The sequence below is a fragment of the Haemaphysalis longicornis genome, unplaced genomic scaffold (assembly GCF_048455015.1).
Source record: "Haemaphysalis longicornis isolate Haplotype H1 unplaced genomic scaffold, Haemaphysalis longicornis Haplotype H1 scaffold_1, whole genome shotgun sequence".
Classification (NCBI taxonomy): Eukaryota; Metazoa; Arthropoda; class Arachnida; order Ixodida; family Ixodidae; genus Haemaphysalis; species Haemaphysalis longicornis.
Window position 1 is genome coordinate 417,507,923 of NW_027526203.1, and position 21,497 is coordinate 417,529,419.

A 21,497-nucleotide genomic window follows, 5' to 3' on the forward strand; every position below is an offset into this window, starting at 1 on the left:
CTCAGGATTTGCGCTTGCATGCTCTCTAGCGCTTCGGCATTTCCTTTTGATAGAGGGACCAAAGCAAGGAGGCAGTAGCGCACAAGGCCAATGCAAAACGCTTCGCACAGCCGGAGGAGAGAGTTTACTGAACAACCACTGTAGTTTGTAGAGAACATGCAGAATATGCGGGCGAATGATCTAATCTTGTCCTCCAGATGGCGAACATGATGCGACCAAGTGCGATGTCTATCACATGTTATTCCGAACAACATGTAGGTCGAGACCAGAGAAGTGCGCGACTTGGTACCGCAGCTCTATAAATAGCCTGCTTCTCCTGAGAACCCGCGTTAGATGTTCCTGTCCATACCGATTACGACCACTATATCCGGCATTACGAGAAAGAAGCGTGTTCCGGCTCCTGCCCTGAAGTTCTTCGCTCTGGACTATATTTCGCGGATATACAAAGGCCACACTCATCTGTGCACTGATGGGTCGGTGTCATCCACATCATTCATTATCGGGGTGTGGATAACGTTCATCACGTACCACGATCAGTGCCATGCTCAACCCACATAACAACTACGGCTGCAGAACTTCTGCGGGTGGCTTTCGCTCACATCATCAAGCAGCCCGAACGAGAGTGGGCTATATTCTCAGAACTCCAGGCCGCACTTTAATGTCTAGCGTCATTCCCAAAATACAAGCTTGTGTTTGACATGCATGCCCTACATCTCCAAGCTCCACAAGCGCACCGTCACATATGAGTCCAGTGGATTAGTGTCCATTGTGGGATAACTGGCAATGTGAAGGCAAACACTGCTGCATCTATCGCGCATGACCATCGATTACCGGAAATATCCATACGATTCTCCAGGAAAAATGCTTCTGTTCTTGCATCTAGCGTAGCATGGTACATGCAGGGTGCAACCTGGGCTGACGTATCACATAACTACGCCCCACTATATTCTGTTGATTCACACTACAAATTCAAGATGCCACCTGGACTCTCCAAGCCGGAAGAATTGGCTGAATGTCACATACACGCGCAACTTATTTAACTTTGAAACGGACTACGTCACCACTCTGCCCACACTGTGATGTGTGAGAAAACCTGCAGCACCTGCTCTGTGAATGTGCTCGTTTTAGTGCGCAAAGAGTTTCCCTCGCCGTGTCTGTGGGACTGCCGCTTTCCGTGGACATTCAGCTGAAGGACGTCTTAGGTCGGTGGGTATGTCACAAACGTGCTTTACGGGCTACAGAAGCTCTGGTCGCGTACCTGCAACACACATGCCTATACCGGTCTCTGTAAATAACTGAACGCATTCGTGCGCATCTTTCCCAACGTCATCCGCACCACCTCTATCACTGTCACCGCATACACCTGGCGTAGCAAGCTAGGTATTTTAGCCAGGGTAACATCTCCTCCCCCTCCCTCCCTCCCTCCCTCCCTCCCTCCCTCCCTCTCTCTCTCTCTCTCTCTCTCTCTCTTCTCTCTCTCTCTCTCTCTCTCTCTCTTCTCTCTCTCTCTCTCTCTCTCTCTCTCTCTCTCTCTCTCTCTCTCTCTCTCCTCTCTCTCTCTCTCCTTTTCTCTGCAGGCCTGGCGCTGTTGTCCCAATGCTTACTCTAGTTTTACTCTAATCCCATGTTTGGCCTCGTCATTCACGAAATTCGCACTTTCGGACACGCTGATTGGTCGTTTTGGGGGTTGTAGGGAAGCCCACCTGCGGCGATTTCTTGGAGTCCATGTCGCACAGGCCCAGCATGAGTTTGAAAGTAAACCAGTGATTAGTTTTCATCAGTGAGAACTCGTGGTAAGCTGTCAGGGACTCCGATGCTAGAATGTATTCGTAGAATTATTAAAGGACCACAATAACAACGATTTTCAGTTTTCGTTGCTCAGTTACACCTAAATGTAAGCCTGCACTGCTGTTTCGTGCTACATCGATAAATCTTCGCTAACTCCATTCCCGAATGTTCTGGTGCCCTTTTTTGTGGTGTTCGCGAGCTTCGAACAGAGTGCGTTCGTTCTTTCTCTGCGCGTTCACCCCCCGCGAGAGCTCACGCCCCCGTGTTTGTTAGGGGTTTTCGCCCGTCATTTCGTCCATTTCCTCCGCTCACCGCAGAGAAGGCTGCCCTATCATCACCAGGAGTCATTACAGGGCGCCGGTGACGCAGCGCAGCCGGGGCGGGCGCCGGCCTCCTTTGAATGGCCCCTTCCGAAAGGCGCGGGCCGGGCGCGGGAAGCCCGCGGCTAGAGCCCGCGTTTCCGGCGGCGGCGCTGGCGAGCGAGGGCGCGCCCGAGCAGCGTCGGCGTCGGCGGCAGTCGGAGCAGCCACTTCCCGCGGGGGGGCTACGCGCTGGAATCGCAGGCCGCAGCCCAACCCAACGTTCTATTCCCCTTGCCCAGTAGCGCACAGCCTCCTCCAGTTCCCGCGCCAGCGTCCCGGCCGGCATGTGAGCGGCCCCCCGAGCGAGCGATGCTGAGCCCGGCCCGGCCCGTCGAGCACCGCCGGTGGACGGCGCCGCGCCTCTTTCGACGAGGCCCACGAGCCCAGCGAGGCGGCCACCGGTGGCGGCATGGGGTAGCCGCCACGGCCTGCTTCCAGCGTGTGTGTGCGTGCGCGCCGAGCCACGAACTGCACGGAAGAACGCGCCGGAGCCGCCAGCCAGCTCAATGCGGCGCTCCCCAGGACGCCTGGCTGTTGCAGGTGAGAACCCGGGACGCATGTGCTCGCGGCACGCGACCTCGCCGGCCGCCGACGCCGCCGCAGTGGCCGGCCACGTGCCCGCGTCGACCGCCGCCGCAGCCTCCCAGCTCCGCATCACCGTCCCCGCATCCCGGCCACACGGCGAACCAGTGGCTATCAGTCATACCGCAATCACTTTGCTGTATGGCTTGTAGCTTTTCTCAAGCCACCGGTTTGGCTGACAGGTGTGCCCTGCAATCTACAAGAACGACCTTATTCGCCTAATGCCAAATCTAAATTCTGGAAAATGTAAGTGCACACACGATACTAAGCTCACTGCAGCTATAAACTGAACTACGCTTTAGCGTTATGATGAGAAACGTTGGCTATGTTATTCGCGCTAAGGAACATGCTCGCTCAGGCTGCATGAGAAGCGGGTATACTGCTCATCGGCTTCTCTTTGAAAAATTTGTTTATCTTCTCGAAACACCCAACAGCAGCCCAAGCTCGGTAAAAGAAAAATGGGCGGATTATACGAGTCTACTTCGGCCAGACAGCGATTGCTCAGAGCGTCTGACCGAGGGAAAGTGAACCGAAGAGCATTTTCAAGAATCATGAAAGGCTGGGTGGGTACAGCGGCGTTCCTTGATGAATATTTATGGGCACCCAGAGCCCCCGAAAATGTCACAACCCACGCGCGCGCCAACTTGGCCGACGTGGAGTAACCTCGGCATAGGTTATGTTCTTCACGTTACTGCATGCTTGCGTAGCACGCACGCATTTCGAACCTTTGGTTTTTGCCAGATGGAACATGGAGACTGAAAACGTTTGTAAGTGTTCATTTTTGACAGTAGAACGCTGCTAACGTGCGGCATTAAGACAAAAAAAGACTCCTTTAAACCTAAAAACGACAGGCATAGAAAGCTAAAGCCGGTTACAGCTTGCCTGGTGAGAAAATAAACTGGTCTTCACGCATGGCATCTTTTTTTTATTTATGTACAAATACTGCTGGCCAGAGGCCAAAGCAGAAGGGGCAAGATAATACACATATCATGCACAACATTTCAATACAGTATCAACAAAAGAATGAAGAGAATGAAAAGCGGAAAGCGTAACAATTTTATACAAAGCAACGAAAGGAAGATTGGGGAGGGAAACGCGGAACAGTTGTAATAGTTAAAAGAATCTTAGGGACATATTTAGATTTGTATCAGCTCATACAGCGCAATCTTGATAGTTGCTCGCTGAGCGGATAAAACAAAACAGCCGGAGATATTTAATTAAAATTCTAATAGTTATTTGTGAGGTCAAAAAAAGTTAGAAGGGAGGATTAATCAGTTGTAGAAATTCTAGCTTTTTATTAAACTTGGCCTTTTTCACCGAACCACATCGGCGGTACGATACGCGAAGTGGCAATTAAACCTTGACATCAATGGATTATAGACGTGAAAATAAAGAAGCTCGGTGTGCCCTAAATCTTCTTGCCGTGAGGATAACGACGAAGAGCTTTCTTTTGTCCTCCCCATTTCACTGAGAATACAGTCTATTCCGCCCCTTGAACGCTTTGGGCAGGCTTAAAAGTGTTAACATGTTTGAATTTTCGCGCCGAATGCGGCAGGTTTCCTTCAATCAACTGGCGTTGCTGTGCATGGTGTAATGGAATCACTGAATAAAGCAATCCTTAAACGCAGATTGTGTTGTAAGCTTGGAGTTAGATTCATACGAATTTGTGGCTTGTAGGAGCGGTTCATGACTGGCGTGCCGCCTTCTCGGGCACCGAGCGACGTAAGTGGAAGCTTTGGCAATTTCATAATGCACCGTGAGAGTATACAAGTACAAAATAAAAGGACGAGGAACAAAAAAAGTACACCGCAGAAAGCTAATGAAGAACATCGACGAGTGCGTTCAAGGCGATCCCTTGTCATCATCCATTGCAAGCACGGAACGAGCGCGCTGGGACCGGCCGCCCATTGAGATAATTTCGAGGAGCTGGGCGGAATATCATCCGCACCATGAAGGCCCGTTTGACAATGGCGGTACAGGGGACCGAGTTGATAAAGAAACTATACTTTTTAATGAAAAAGCATTAGTTAACTGTGTACGTAGAAAATTTGGCGTTCCCGGCATATAAAATAGCCAAGGAATTGTACTCAAAATGAACAACTGCAACAAATAATCAAAAAGAGGTGAATAAAATGCTCGGAAGGCTTCTGTATTCCTCAGGGAAACTGCTATAGACAAAGTGACTAATAGAGTTGAAAATAAAATTGGGTAAGTTTGGCTCTGGGTGGGATTCAGGACAGGGGCCTCCGGAAAGCGTGAGGAACCGAATTCACAGCTCGATGACTCTAGCTGGTCAAGATTAAGGGTAGACATGGCGAATAAGTTATGGCCTTCGGTTGGGAAAGTGTGTTATAGACGAAGTAATTTCAGCGTGCTAATTAAAGAAGAAGCAGTTAGACGACTAAGCAAGTTTCCACTAATAGCGCTGAGAAGGGCGATTTTTTTCCTCAGGGCCTAGTAACGATGAGGGGAAGGAAAGACAGAGAAGAAAAAATGCTGGCAACAAGGCGGGCACACAGTCGCACCACTGGACGCGTGCCGTTGATGTCGATGTGAAGTAAGTACAGGTAGCGCCACTGTAGCCCCAGCTTACGACTGTGCATAAAGTGAGCGCACTGCCTTCCTTGTGACACTTGCCTACGGAGATGGACTCTCAACCATCTACAACATCTGTGAAACGTGGTCGTCTACGGCAATTCGGCACCGAAAAGGAGCGAGAGCGGTGTTATGTGGCGAATAGAGCACAATCAGAGGCCTACCTCAGCGCTAAGGGACATTAAATCGCCCGCCACGGAGACAACCGAGAGGGGAGCAACGGAGACGGCGAAAAGGGAGAATCAGGAGGTGCGACCGCGGAGATGCTGACGCTACTACGATGGGCTACGAGGCATCTACCTCAGCAGCAACTGGGAATCAACTGTTATCGCCCGAGCACATGTCGCACTAGCAGTAGCATGTACGAGACGAATCCAACAGGCCACGAGTTATATCCAATACCGCATGGCGGAGCCCACAATAAGGGCCTATCTGTTCTAAAATTCATCGATTATGCTTTTCGCATTCACTACACGATAAAGAGCACGAAATTAGGTGCCCTAGAATTTTTCGCTCGTTTGCATTTCTTGTGGATCATTGTCGCGCTGGTCTCTTACCAAGCTACTGAAGCATTCACCGTAAAATCTTTCATTGCTTTCAAAGGAATCTTTCTTCCGTCTTTTAGCAGATTCTCAGACATTTTTTCGCGTCCTGGTGGTTCGCTTGTGCTCTTTACTTTCAGTCAAACGTGAACTTTGTCTTTTGTTGCGACTGGAACTTTCTTCTGCACTGAGTATATCTGCCCTGTTAGAAAACTTTTCACGAACTAATAAACGATCTTCACGGAACCCATAAACTACAAAATGATCTTTACCCATTCAAGTGATTTCTGACCTCAGGAACCTTGCACGGACCGCGTGACCTTGAACCGGGATATCTCTTCAATCACTCTCTCCTTCCGTGTCCCTCTCCTTCCACACCAGGGCATTGATGCCCCCTCATATAATAAATCTATTTTCTTTCCCCGCGGCTGGCACTAAGGTCGTATTGCAGTCCATCGAATACTTCCTCTTTTTTAACCGTCTCATCTACGTTGATTTTCTACCATCGTTCTCGTCTTTTATTCCGAGCGTCAAAATTTCACCAAAACCAAATTTCTTCGTAATTACGGTTAAGCTTCCGTAGTTGCTTAATATAAAGCTGTGCAAGACATTATTTTTTTGTCATTTCAACGATTTTATCTAGGCACAGCATAAAAAATCGGCACAACGCAACGAGTAAGGAATAGACGCCACGAACGCTGTGTCTACTTCATATGATCCATTCCTTACCCGTCGTTCTTTCCTTTTTACGCTGCAGCAAGATGAAGTTTCCCTGACTAGTCCTAATATCCTCTCTGATCGAACCATTTTATCAGCGACACGGCCACGGTATTTTTAATTTACACATTCTATCAAACTTCGGGGATTCGCTTGGCGTTCTTCAAGTGAAATTTTGTTAAGTGGTAATTTTGTCACTGTAAAAAATTTTCCGCGAGTCCGCTGCTAGACCGCAATGCACAGAGAAGGCCAATCGCTGGCGTTCAAGCGGTACAATAGGCCGATAATGACACCCAGAATAAACTCGTCTCCGCTAAGACATGGGGCTTAATGCAAGCATGGCGATTTGCATTGCGTGATGTCACCGCGCAGATCGTACTTTTTGAACCAGTTCGGACATCGGGCCTCTTTATTTGCCAGATTTGCTCCCGGGGATGCTGCGATTGGTCATGCAGGCGCATTGTGGGAATGCAGATCCGCCAGCCTGGTAATGACGAAAAAAAAAATACGCCACACGAATAGGAGGCCGATATATACGGAGCGTCGTTACACGAGAAAAGAATTCGCCGAGTCCGCATTAAGGTCCCGTCAACAAACACTGCGCCTTGTTATGCGACTCTGCCTCACATTTACTAATACAAGCCCCACAACGGCGTTCGCTTGCCGGAATGCGTCGAGGTAAAGTTCTCGGAAATAGTGGCAGCTTCTTCAACTCGCGCACTGCTCCACCGTGGTTGCTTCCTCCCCGCACCCATCTTCCACGACACCGGCGGTACAGTTGGTGAATTACACCTCGACTCGGCACCTTCCCGAAAGCATGGCTTCTTGAACGTGCAAACAGAGGAAATATAAAGAAAATAACAGCATTTTCACACGCTAACAACAAAGACCGTCGGACGCAGATTGTTAATTCCTGCACGGGTCTTGGGTTTAGGCATATAGCCACCCTTCAAAGCTTATTAGCGTCGCTATTTATGGTTATACTAGATAGCCTTAGACCTGATAGTGAAGACTGTTGTATAGTATTGCACTTGGCCGAAACAATGCCCGTTTCGCACTTGTTTTGCACTTTTTGCGGCAGCTTCCACGTTAGTTCGTCCTGGTCTCTGCATGCATTATACGGCGACTGCTTTTGGCACTTTTTTTTTTCAGTAGACTAGCTACTGCTCTTGAACTTTCTAAAATCCTCCCTAAAATTTCCTTTTTTTAATTCCTTCCACGTGCCCGGTACAGCTTTCAGATGCATGCTGCGCACCGCTTGACGTTTTAGGCGCCTTGTAATACATTGTGCTGCCGTGAACTCCGGCGCAAGCAGGCGTATCCAATGTAGATCTTTCCCGCCCTACCTTATCTCCGTTTCTAATTGGAAGTGATCAGCCAGTTAGAAAGGGGATGGCAGTGATCTGCGAGTTTAGGCAGCGGTTTGCCTAAACACACCTCTACAGACAAAACTGTCTCTCTCTGCTGTCAACATCGTCAACGAGGCAGAGGCCCGGGCCAACTTTAAGCGAACCCCCACCCACTGAGGAAATTTGGAACCACCATCTCACCCATCCACCTTACCCACCCCATTTGCTCCACGCCGACGACCACCAATTGAAACCACAACGGTTACCAAACCGACTGCCCGCGACAACTTCTCTCTTCGCCAACAATGAATTAAACTCCTGCAATCTGCTGCCCCAAGAACGAAGCCGGTGTCTGTAATAACACTGGTCTCAGGTTTGGACTTTATTGGCACTAGCTGAACAGCTCTGTCAGGGTACTACACCATGACCAATTCTAACGGTACAAGTCTAAGGGCTAAACTTCATTCATCAATCACGCCATTTCATCCATTACTTATGACATCGACTCTCCACTAGCATCTCCAATTCGCATCCTCAAAGTTCAACTACCCAAGAATCATCCTTCACCTCGCATCCTTCACCTCGGGTGATCGGGCGGCCCATGCGGTCGCAAAAGAGAACGTGCGGATACAGCCTCCGTGTACGCCTAAGAGCGAACACCTCTCTTCGTCGCCATCTCCTCCAGCGATGCAACTCACGAGATAAAAACATGACAGAAAGGAAAGCCTGAAGGTGTCACCCCATCAGGGTATCTCACCTCACTACTTGGGTTCCCTTGATTTTGCGAAATAGTTGTCAACGGATTCCTCACAAATGCAGCTTACACTCCTAAAGTGAGCCGAAAATGGGTAACCCCCCATCTTCCCCCCACCCACACCACCCGACGCCATATTGTCACACCATTACATCAGCTCACCTATACCCCCTAGTATTGTCATGCCCCGCTTTTTAAATACACCGAACTTTAGCATTATCCCTCATATTTTGCCATCGTACTCAATTAGGCTCCCACACGCTACATCAAATACCAATTCACTTACTTGAATGTAGCGTGACCGGTGTTGTTTTACTCCTGTGCCTCCCTGGTCCTCTTCGTGGTGTATAGCCCTCGACCAGGCCTCATTGTCTCCGAAGTCAACCAGTCTTCTTTCACGTCTACATTTAAGAACTGGGGCTACCGCTCACCCTATACAGAACTTATTGACGCTCTGACTAGTGAGGTGCGCACCCCATCACTATTCATTCTAATCCCTACCCCGCACCACATTCCCCCACTCAGACCTTTCTTCTTCCCTTCTGAAGAAAGTTTTACGACTAATACTACTACTACTACTAACCGGCTCCAAACAAAAAAAAACAAAAACAAAAACGAAACAAAAAACCCTGAGAGACGCGGAAAAGCAACGAACATATGAATCATTTACTACACGCCCACCTACAAAAAACACCCGCCGAATAGTTTCTATTTGTGAACACTCTGTTGAAGAACTGCCAAAATAATTTCATGCTTGCTTTGGGCAGGCAGATGGACATGCGGTTGAAGTGGCTTCCTTGGGAGCAAGTTGTACTAGTTGGCACTATTTAGGGCCAAGAGAGGAAAACATTGAGAAGGTTGAATTTTGCTGCATGATTTTTGAAAAAGTGTATGCAGCTGCCCCGACCGTGTGAAATGATAGAAGAATAAAACTTATAAAGACATGTTGCTGCTCCATGTCCTATTCGTAAAGCGAAAACTTTTTCGAATGAGCACTATGCGGAAAGGCCCCAAACCACCCCACAATTTTATACCGTGAGAAATCTGCCCTGTGATAACCTTCGTGCTTACTAAATGGAGAAAAGCGTCACGTGAAGTCTCGAGGGCTCTACACTCGACATAAGAAGGAGCTAGCCCTCTACGCTTTGAATGTAACCTCTATAGCTATGCGAAACATTGCCTTAACCTGCGCGCACCTCCAAAGGCAACTTAAATATACATCACCGGGAAAAAGAAAACACAGGTGAGTTGTCGCGGCAGTGCAGGAAGGGAAGGGGGGGGGGGGGGGGGGACAAAAGCGAGGCCCGAGAAGCAGCGGCAGTTTTTTGAAAACTTTGCACCCAGCGTGAGCGCCGGCGGCGCTGCCCGTCCTTTTCCCGCTCTCCGTCGCACTGGCTTTATCTACTTGGCCTTTGGCCCCTGCAGCCGGTCCTCCGGGGTTCCCTACTTTCGACGTGTCTCAGAGCGTGTTTCACTTGCATTGGACCTTTTTGTTTCTTGTACCTGCCTCGCGTCACGTTTATGCCTGCCTCAACGGGCCCCTTCCTGCTTCTCTAAGCGGCTGGAAGGAGAGGACCCCAGCATCCCGCTCGTGGCGGCGAATGCGCTCCTCCCCTCGCCCCTTGTACCCTCCCGAAATAGAACTGTGGCACGGGAACGCTGCCGCCGCCGTCGTTTCCCCCGATTTTCGCCCTCGCAGCCTCCCTGACCGCTTATTCTCCTTGTAGGCCTATCCGCCTTCTCCTTGGCTCTTTCACTCATCTTTGCTGCGCGCCCCGCTCAAACCTTTCGCCCCGCACTGTGTGCGGACAGGCCGGCAGGGTAACGGTGCGTTCGACGGGAAAATATAGGCACCGCATCGCGATGGTGCATTCACGGGGGGAAAAAAGGAGTTTTAGAAACGAGTCAAGCAGGAATGGCGGCCACCCTCGGTTCTTCGATACAAAGCTGTAGAGGCATGTGATGGTACCCTCGGCGGTTATCTGCCTTCATTTGCTGCTTCCCGAACGCCGCACCCATTTTTCGCCGAAGCCTCCACTCGTCCTGAGGCGTCACAATCGCTGAACAATCTTCCCCTTCAACAACTGACATCGCAGGAAGGTTGGCTTCTCCGCTATAGCGTGCTGCAAGGATTGAAACAACCTTTACAGTGCGTTTTCTGAAGCTTGAAACGTCGCTCTTTTAATTGATTTGGAAATTAGACCTCGATTTCTCCTCACCGTCAGATTACAAGCATTGTTCTAAACCAAATCAAGGACCGCTTACCACTAACTTAAATTTCTGAAAAGTAGAGCATATCTAGAATTGCCCAATTTTCGTACACTTTTTGCCTGAAACCTGCCCGCACTACAAAATGAAGAGGGGGGGGGGGGGGGGTGTTGCGTGCGAACCGGTTTAAACTAGACGCCTTAATCTTAATATAGCTGAGGCGAGGAAAACAAAAGTAGTTGTACGTTTTAAGCACAAAATATAAAATATGACATTTTTGTGAACAAATTGGGAGGACAACTAAAAAAAAACTGTTCGCCCCCATTTCTACCTTCAGATAGACACACAAGTGTGTCGCAGAACTCACTAAAGCAGCACTACACTCCCCCACACCTAAAAAGCCCCTTGAGTTGGCTTTACCCCAACCTGCCCTAGCAACCAAAAATCGAAATCAGACAAGCAGAGTTGCCCGATGACGCAGCTTAGCATATGATTTGACTCTAAAAATGGAATCAGCCCAGTGGCACTACACAATTCAGCCGCGGCGTTTTGAAATGCGTGGCATCATCGCGAACATTGCATTTTTGAGTGAAATCGTACGTCTTCAATTCCTATTAGCCACAATCGCTGCTTATGGAGGAACGATTGGTAATTCAGATGATTAATGGTGAGGCTGACTAACAGAATACTTTTTTTAGAGTGTAGGCCAGCTACGACATCATAAATTCGCATGTTTTGCCAGACCTCGAAGGTTAACTTCCAATTTAAAAAAAAGCATTGACAAAGCAACGAAGCTAAATTCCAGAAAATGTAAGGGAATAAAAGAAATCTACAAATGTGGCAGAGACGAGCAAGGAATGTAATATGATATCACTGTACCTATTTATTGTGTGTTAATTTTCTTTGTGCTTCCACCTTTGGGCGACTAGTCGCGTCAAGAATGAACTGCTCCAACTGAGATAAAAGTACCGGATACACCGATCTTTATCCTTGGCAAAAATGTAATTCACAGCTCCTGCATTTTATTCACAGCTCCACCCGCCCGAAGTAATCGTTTAGTACCCACGAACCCATTCGAAGTTGTAGGAGTCAATTTCGGGCAGTCGCTCTTCGTGGTTATTTTTCATCAGTATTTTCTGAGAGGCTTTTTTATGTGTGGGAGATGCTTATTCGCACGCGGCGGACTTTCAGAGTCGTACACTCGAACGTTGTGAGAACGTTTAAGAAGGACTCACCGAACATAAAGGGACGCAGACCTATGTCCTGATGATGTCAGTGCTGCCTAGGTGGAAGTTCATCGTATCAAACGCTCGTCGGTGGGGAGCGTGGTGGGAACAGTCCTCAGGACTGTAAAGGTTTACCTAAGACAAATTCTGGGCAAGGAATGCTTAAATCATTGAAGTATTAGCTACAGTTTTCACCGAATTGGAAGCCGTAATAAATCCCCGATATCTCATGTTCATCGAACGACTATAGAAGAGCCATGTTAATTAATTCCAGCCGATTTCTTACTTGACGAAGAATTACGCTACGTCTTATGACGCAGTGAACGTTTCGACATAATTGTACCTCTTATCAGCTATTCATCGCCTCGCATAACGGCAGCGTCTCACAGAAGATTTTTGTAAATGGTGGGTGAAAAATTACATCCTGAACCTTCGCTCCGCACATTTTATAACATGAGCATTCTTCGTCGAGTACCCCAAATGCGCACAGTGTATCTGCACAAAAATTCGTAATCCACGAAGTTAGGACATTTAATAGTTATGATAGTGTGAATGTAGGTCATCGTAAAAGATGAGCGAAAATGCGGGAAAATGCAACTAAACAAAACGAAAAGACCCCCAATTAGGCTATTGATAGCCATATCTGGGAAATGTAGTCTCTTGCAGAAAATTAAAAATAAAAACAAGAAAAGTTTGGAAATGGTAAAACTAAAAACGAAGTATCCGAATTTCAAAGGTCTGCCTAGTTCAGAGCGCTCACGTGATTAACTCAAAAAGAAGAAAAAAACCAAGAAAAAGACGCTGTGCGAGTTGACGTGTTCCGTGAAAGCATTGGCACTCTAAAGCAATCCCGTGGTTCAGCTACACCGTAATATCTCAAGTGACCAATCCATTCAGTGACCAAATATTCGACGACCAAATCAATTCGACTAATCCAAACAAAGCTAATTCGGCGAATAACGGCAAGGGGCATACAATTGACACAAAAATTTTATATGCGCTGTGGCACTTCGCAACGCAGAGCGTCATGCTTGCATTTCGCGATTCCACATGCAGACCGAACTTTTGAGCTAAAGGGTATGCTCGACATCGTCATTCGCTGCGATTTTGTTGTTGGCTGCATGGGTGGGTCAATCGAGAGCATCGTGTTTGCGCTAAACCACAAGGTTATCTTATAGAATGAATGAAACGTAACGTATGTGAACGTCGAAACGGCATAAGAATCATTAGGCATTAGGAGACAATTCGTAGAACCTCTTTAGCCTTTGAACCACAGAAAAAAATCAACACACCTAATCAGGTCAGTGAAAAGTACGGAAGACACGGAGAAATTATGTAATTACGTATACCCGAACTGGATTTCCGGTCTCACCAGTGCAATCGCGTCGGCGCCCGAAATCTAGCGTAATTACGATTCAATTCATGATGCAGAATGTCAGAGCCTTCATGGCAATCGCCTCAAATGCCTTCGCGAGACATGCCTCGTGAACAAAATAGCTGTGGGAAGCTTCTTAGCGCTATAATGTGGCCATAACCACAGTGGACATCTGCTGGGAACAGCAGAAGATGGTACAAGTATCACGTCCATTCGCGCCATCAAACTATTTCAAAGAGGAGACCAACCTCGAATAACAAGGAAGGCGATCTTGTACGTGTTTATGATGTGCCTACACCTTCACAAATGCGGAAAATCACCAGAATCTCAGGAGTACTCAAGGCTTCAGACGCCCACATTCGCTTCTGTAACATAAAGTTGGTAGGCGGACTCGTTGTTACTAGGTGGATACGGAGACTATTACCCCCCTTAACTTGGGTCTTTTTCGCGCCGGAAAATTCTTAATACCGCAGCATCAATTCTGAAAGGGAAGAGGCTAGAAGGCGATGATTGCTTTTGACTCATTTGCGTCGTCAGATTTATCGGTTCCCAGCCAGCAGAAGAAAAAGAACAAAGACGTAAGGGAGCCCCTAGAAGACGTTTTACGGTCAAGCAGTGGTCTCTCACTCGCCAGGATTTTCCCTGTAGTCTGTGTGCAGAAAAATGGCTCGCAGAGCGCCGTGCGTGAAGACAACACGTGACGGCACGTGTTGTCTTAGGCGCTGAAAAACCTGTCCGTACTCCTGCCTTGTCTCCTGTCAAGCCTAACAAACTAGCCACCTTGTGCGTCATGGCCAATGATGTAAACGATTCCAGGGCGACGTGTGGGACGAAGCATGAAAAACAGTATGTTTAATGCGTGGACTGTATATAGTACCCGGAATCCCACTTTCGTGCGGGCGGGTCTGTGTGGGCCAGAGTGGAAGGTGCGTTAACGACCGTCTTAGCGAGCACGCATATAACATGCGCACAGGAACAGGAAGAAATCTTGATTTACACTGCAAGAATTGCGAAAATTGCCACCCCAAGTTCAACGAAACCCGCATTTTAAAACGGTATCGTGATGACCGATCCCGCGAAATCTTTGAGGCTTCAGTTATCAGCATTAAGGGGGAGGAATGCATGAGTTCGCCTTCCGTGGCACTCTTTGAGCGGGAGATTGCGTATCTGGCCAGATAAAAAGAATATTCTGGGCTTCATCGCCTTTTATAGCCGACGCCACTTTTTAAGCTCTTTGTTAATCTCGCTTTTCTTTCTCGCACTGGCCTGTCATTACGTAGTTTCCTTCTCTTGATTGCTAACTCTAATAAAATTTTACCAGTTGCTCGTCAGCGCCCGTGTCTGTTTGCCCTCTCTGTGTCTGAGTTTTTCGCGCTGCTTCCTAAGGTGTCATGTGTACCCAACTAGCCCAAAGTCAAGCTTTATCGTTCTTACGGCTCCGACCAAATAATAAAACTTGGAACACGCATCCGGGTGCGTGCAAATTGATATCATCGTTGATCTTCTTCGGCTAGCCCGACAGCTTCGCTGGCCATCCAGTTCTGTAGGACAGGAATGCTCCCGCATTTTTTAAATTGACGTATGAAATATGCGTCCGTCGCGTGTGACGGAGCGCAGCAAAGCTGGTAGCACCGCGGTAATGGGGCCAACCGACAGTTACTGCCTCTTTTCCTGAGCCCTGCTACGTGGGAAAACGATAAAGCGCTCTCGTCGAAAAACGAACGTTTCAGTTGCTACACCGCTCCTGTAAATAAACACGATTTGTAGCGTTAAAAAACCCCGAAGTAAATTAGTCGAACTTGTCCTTCTGGCTTCATTGTGTGGACTCAGCATAGCAAAGTTTTTAATTCAGTACGAAGCGATACTCATGACCCTCAGTCCGCAGCTATTGGCATAAGTTATCCACCGAAGGACGATATAAATCCGCATCACACGGTGAGCGCAACCACATACAGCGGTGCAAGCTTATCAATAGTCCATGTCTTAATTAAAAGCAATCAATGCTTCTTTTTGATCTCTTTTGCACATCCAGCGGCGGTAGCGAATTTACGCGATCCTCGGGGTACGTTATAACACAGTAAGTTAGCTTCTGACGACATTCTGTCATCTAAACCAGAACAGATTCTCAGGAACTCCCTCGAGTCAGGCCCGGCAGCATTATGACCTTGAAACTTGAACGAAAGAAAAGTTTACACCCTGTTTCTTCCTAAGCAGCCTAAGCTGATGCAGACAAGTTCGGGACACTCTCAGATATTGCTCATTGCTGCTCCGTTTTCGTGCAAGGATCGTTTGTTCTCTGGGCGGCTGCACCAATAGATCTCCCGTACACAAGTCTGCACAACTCCCGCGGGTTTCCTTCGAAATAACGATTGACTCATGCGGCAACTCCGTATGCCTTCACTAAAGCTAAAACTCAATTTGCGACTTTAGGCGCCGTATATCCTACATCCTTGCCGGCTATCCGAAAAGGCGTCGATTGCACGAGGCCGGGCGAGCTTGTTGTTTCGAGCGAAACGATAGCTCGACGAAGCGGTGTTTCTTCTTTCTCCTCAACGTGGGGCGGCGGCCGTCGTGTTGCACGCCCGAGACGACGTCGTGGAGGCAGCGAAAGCAGAGCTTCGGTGATGGACCGCGCAGCTGTTGATTTAGCGCGAGCCGGGCGGCCCCGGGGTTAGCCCGGAGAGGAGGCAGCGTCACAATCGTCCTAATGGCGGCTGTAGCGTCTTCCATTCGGTCTCAATTTGTTGCCCGGGCGACCTGCCAGCGGGCGCCAGGCGACAGCGTCCGTTAATTGGGCCTGGCTGGGGCATTAATTCGGCCCCTCCCCCGGTGAGAAGCCGTCACGGGCAGCGCCGCACCTCAGCGGTGTTCGTAATCAGACGCACCATCTGCGCTCCGGCCTCAGTCGCGTGTGCCACCGCTTTAGCCGCCACCAAGCACGCACGCCCTTTCGGCAGTGGACAAACCTCTGCCTGACGGCACCCGCTTTGCCACGCGGGCTCGTTCAACCATCGTTTAGTCCCTGCTTTCGGCCGTTTTCCGGTATTGGGCAGCCAGATAACGGTGTACGCTGGAGATCAATACTGCGGCGCTGGCCTTGTCAACTATACCGCTGGCGGTGAGCGATAGGGCATCGACAATGAAAATTCGCTCCTTTTCTTGTTCAAAGCACTTCCACGGGCATGCAGACGGTGCGCTTATACACGTTACGCGGGTAAGAAGGCATAACCCTTGACCGCCCGCGAATCATTTTGAGCCGAGAGAGTCATTTTGAATCTGAGAGTTGTGCGTTGCCTCAATGGATGATTGGGGTTTTAATTAGGGAGGGAATAGTCCGTTTGGCCCTTATAAATGCTAGAATCGAACGATTTCAGCCTTTAGGTGATGGAGGGCTGGAGCTTCTTTATAACGGATATTGCTTCTATACACGGGCCTCGTTTGTATCGCCGGTATGGCTTCATGGACGCGCTACCATGTCGAACGGGAGGCGAAAGATTTTGCCGTAGTATGGTTTAAGACTGCACGTGTGCCGATTTTTTCTCGCTTTAGCGCATGATGTGCTGCATCAGCCTTATTTTGTAGCGGAAGTGGCCCCAGGCAGTCGCCGATGAACGACATGCTCAGCTGTGACTGAAGTTTGATGCCGTTAGAGCGACGCACACACTTCATCGCCACATCAAAATGGTATTCGCTCGAACGGGATTCTTATCAGCCCCTCCATAGTCATCAAACAAGGACGCCCCTGTTGTGCTATACAGCCCTTCAGGTACCGGTGAAGAAGCCGCTGGTGGTGCACTCTAAGATGTGCAGACACTAGCAGAGTGCTCTCTTTCCCTTGTGGCTCTCCTACAGCGTCATAAACACGTACTCATGGCGCCTTTGGCCGCTAGATGCTTCGACGCTCCCTTTCCCTGTGTTGCTTGTCGCCCCTTCCACTCGGTTTCGTTCGCGCGTGATTTGGAGGGTTGTCTGCTAGCTTCTACGCAGACGAATTTCCCTAGCCATGGACAACTTCGCGGTAAAAAGTGTCTGACGAAGGGTAACTGTGTTTTCTCTGACCTTTCGGGGCCCCAGAGAAAGCAGATATTATCAGAAACAAGCGCCAACGTAACGGCGCATTTCAGCTAAGTTAACGCATGCAGGTAAATTATATTGAGACAGGTAAAGCGCAAAGGCGTCCCGTTCAACGTTTTGCCGAAATGACAAGGCCACCGTTTCGAGCTTGTCCAAACACGCTGTCGATATAGTGGCCGCATATTTGTGTTTCTGTCGGTGGACTTGTTAAATTTTTTCGTAGTAAATTTCTTTCTCCTTGAATCACACCTGCACCATTCGCTGGTATGTACGTAGGACGCAATGTACGTTTGGTGGCGGTCCCGACACGGGACCGATGACGATAGCTGCTATACAGTAATGTTTGACTGGCTGAAGTAAAAGTGCGACGAAGTAAACAATATTTCGGAGAATTTCGGCACATGTTCTGAGAAAACTGAAAAATTGGCTCGGAGAGGCCGCAGTGGAAAGAAAGGAGAAACAGGTCACTCTTGAAATGCATTTGTGCTTCTTGTCGTTTCTTGTATTCCACCTACGGCAATAAACGTTACCCGAGGGACCGAAAAGAAAATTATCAGGCGTTAGATGCCTTTGAGGATTTGCAGAAGCCACTCTTACCGACATAAGAAGGCTTCGGGAGGAATGAAATTGTATTTCTGGCTCATCCCGACGCGTGAGCGAAAACAGAAGGGCCTGGAGGCTGAACGAAATTGCACTTTGTGGTCGTGGTTTATACGCTTTTATACGTTGGAAATATAAACACCAAAATGAAACAAATCGGAATCACAACATCGGACTCAGAAAAGCGTGACGTGGCGCAGGGTGCGTAAAAGAGGTACTGGCGTAGGGCTGACATTTGTGAACGTAATTTTACACTTCAAGGAGAGTAGGAAATAAAACATGGTTACTGATGAAATGATTCTCGAAGGACAACATTTGACTTGTTACGTGCTGTAAGGATAGCTCTAAAATGAGAAAAAACTGTGGTTGGTTCCTCTCTCATAGGAATTCGTAAAACACGAAAGTGAAATGTGCAGAGAAATCTGCAGCGAAATTAGCATGATTTGAAGGTCGGTGGCTGTCTTGTGGGTGTGCTTGGCGAGCGAAGTCCTGCTGGCGGGTCGCTTCGGCAAAGGTGTACTGGCGTCATTTCTGTGACGGATATGACGTCAGTGAAATCTTAGTGTATCCCGGCATAAAACACTTTCGTGTTAAAATATAAAACCCGAAAACGAACAACTATAAGTATAACGTACTCTTTAGTACTAAAGGTTGCTTCCCCGCAAGAACACCTCGTGTGCAGGGGTGCACCCTTTACAGGCGGCTTGCTTCGTTGTACTGGCGTCACTTCGGTGACGGATATGACGTGGTGAAATCTTTGTGTATCCATGCATAAAACACTTCCGTGTTAAAAAATGCCCGAGGGAGGGAATGTGCCATTTCTTCATGTGTAGGTATTGACATAGACTAGATGACCCTCCCGATATACTAGGGAAGAGGTGGTTTCGCCATTTTAGATCAGTCCCTTGTGCTACGGCATGGATTTCCAGTGTTCTTATTTCCACTCGCGCCGAAATATGCAAGCGATGTTGAATTTCTCTTCGGCCTCCGAGCCCTTACAACAGGCCACGAAGTTTCAAATTTCTCTCCGGCCTCCGAGCCCTTACAACGGACCACGAAGTTCCAATACAAAAGCTACTATTAGAGTAGCGGCAGAGTAGCGCGCGCCGCCGTGCATCCGCTGATCATGCTATCCCTTCCTGAGACGCAGCAGATATGAGCCGTGACCGAGAAGACTGCAGTTCTCGCTGAGCTCAAATGTCGCCTTAGGGAGTATAGTAATTTTCAGCTGCTTTTTGTCAGCTTTATTAAGGTGTCTTAATTTTTTTTCCTTCATGATCACCGCAAGGAATTTAGAGCAAATTTGCACCAGGGAAATAACTTCGAATGCAATAGAAAAAGCCGAGGGTGCGCGAATACTGCGGCCTTTTAAAATTTCTCAGCAAAATAAACCTTTTAAAGAAAATTACTTATTGTTTCGACGAGCCTTCCTAAACTTGAGAGTAAAGCTGGAGCTGCAGGCGCCTGTACGTACACGTCAAAGGATTCACCATTCTTGCCATGGCACAGCTGCGCATGACGCGAGGTTCATGACAAAAAAAGCGAGCGGAGTAATAAAATCGGAACCCTACACTATGGCGCGCTTGATAAACAGTGTATTCTTCGGCCCAGGATACCCGACATTGATTTTGAATTTTTAAATTTGGGCGAATCAAAGAATGCGAGCAAAGGCTGTGTAAATAGCCAGTAGGCGTAAACATCTTTTATACACTCGTATTCGCTTCTGCTCCCATTTTATACTATTCCTGGCAGCTTCTGCGGAAAGCGCGCAGCAGTTTATGAACCAAATTCCTGGTAGAGCAGTAAAACTTGACATATACTTGCGTTCCGCAACAATTAATTGCTAGAAGGAGGTCTCCAACATAAGTTATAATCTCTCTATTAGTTTTCCAAAACGGGAGTCCCGGTTTCTTGCCGGGGCTTTCAGTTGCACACCCCTTTCGTGAAAGGAACCTCACGTAGCAGAAGGCCGTGAAAGTCGACGTTCCACTGCAGAAGACATCTCGGCCAGCACGGCCCTCATCCGTACAGAACGCCTTGTTTCGCTTCGGACAAAGGAGCCCGAGGGGGGAACAGTTGCCGCGGCGGCGACGTTGCAGCGGCCGCCGAAGGCCAGCGGCAAAGTGCGAGAGCAGACATTTTATCAGCCTGGTCCAGTCGAGCGGGCGGCCCGAGCAGCGCCGAATGGCGAGGCGGAAGCGGCGCTGGCGCATCCGACTGAAAGAGGGCGACCAATTCGAAGCGCTGTCGATGATAAGGCTCGACCGCCGCGCTCCAGGGGCGCCCATTAGGCCCGGCGCGATCAGCGCTCGCTGGCTCGAGAGAACAGATGGAGCAGCGCGCTCGCTGCCAGTCCTCACGACAAAGTCCAGAACAAAAGACTGGCCCACTTTCACCCGCCCGCCGCCGCACTGTGCGTGCGCCATGCACAGCGCCGTGGGCGATGCTATTAGGCGCCTTCTCGCGCTGGAACAGAACGCTAGGGGTGCTTTTTAAACCCGACGCTGAGCTTTAACAGCATCGCGGCTGTTGCGCGCACTCGTCGAGCCACTGCGTTTGCTCCTTACAAGGAGGCGAACGCGCTCTTTCCGACCGCTCGTCTTCCACGCGGGCGGCACGAGGAGCATTGTCGAATTACATTAGGGAAAAAGAAAGCGAGGAGTGAGAATTTGCGGCAGGAATTCTTGGGAGAATCTGCAACAACGAGGTAAGTGATGCTGGTTACTGCGATCACTCCCCAAGCTCCTTCGCGGTAATTGTAAGATGAACTTTGGGCTGAGTCAGTAAATTTTTTTTATATATCCCAGGTAACTGGGGCCAAAACAGGGATACTCTCGCCCCGGCGATTACATTTTTCTGCCACCAAATGGGGAGGGATATTTAAAAATATGGCTTCTTCTCACTCAGTTCAGTCAAGTTCTCAGATAGGGTTCTACGTATCCAAGCTATGCCTGGACCTTGACGATCACCATATCAGAGCGGGAAGTTGGGCATGTTGGTTTTGGAATAACTTGTGGATCTTTTCTTAACGCGAAAATAAGACTAGAACACAAGATAAAAGCACAGACGGAATTACGTCGGTCCCGCTCGTATTCTTCTTTTGTGCTGTAGTCTTATGTTTGCGCTATAGGAAAGTATTAATGTTATGACGATAAGAATTTGGACCGCATGGGGGACCTGCGCCGAATCTCGCAAAGACAACTCTTTATTTACCGGTATCAGAGTCCCTCGCTGCGGTTGGGGATCGCGCCCTCGCAGTTCTCTGAAATTTGTCCCAGCAATTTATTTCAAGCCGCATTGCTTTGCTCTAGTTTCATTAAAATCT

General features: G+C 48.7%; 1 protein-coding gene and 1 pseudogene across 1 annotated transcript in view; one reads left to right on the forward strand and one right to left on the reverse strand.

Annotated features, from left to right (window-relative positions):
* Positions 1–2,561, reverse strand: part of LOC144161595 (CCR4-NOT transcription complex subunit 7 pseudogene) — a 5,106-nt pseudogene extending 2,545 nt beyond the window's left edge.
* Positions 2,212–21,497, forward strand: part of LOC144155606 (neuropilin and tolloid-like protein 1) — a 416,637-nt gene continuing 397,351 nt past the window's right edge. Inside the window, exon 1 of the mRNA XM_077687151.1 lies at positions 2,212–2,690. Coding sequence (XP_077543277.1) covers positions 2,657–2,690 — 34 coding nt within the window. The 5' untranslated portion in view covers positions 2,212–2,656. The remainder of the gene's footprint in view (positions 2,691–21,497) is intronic.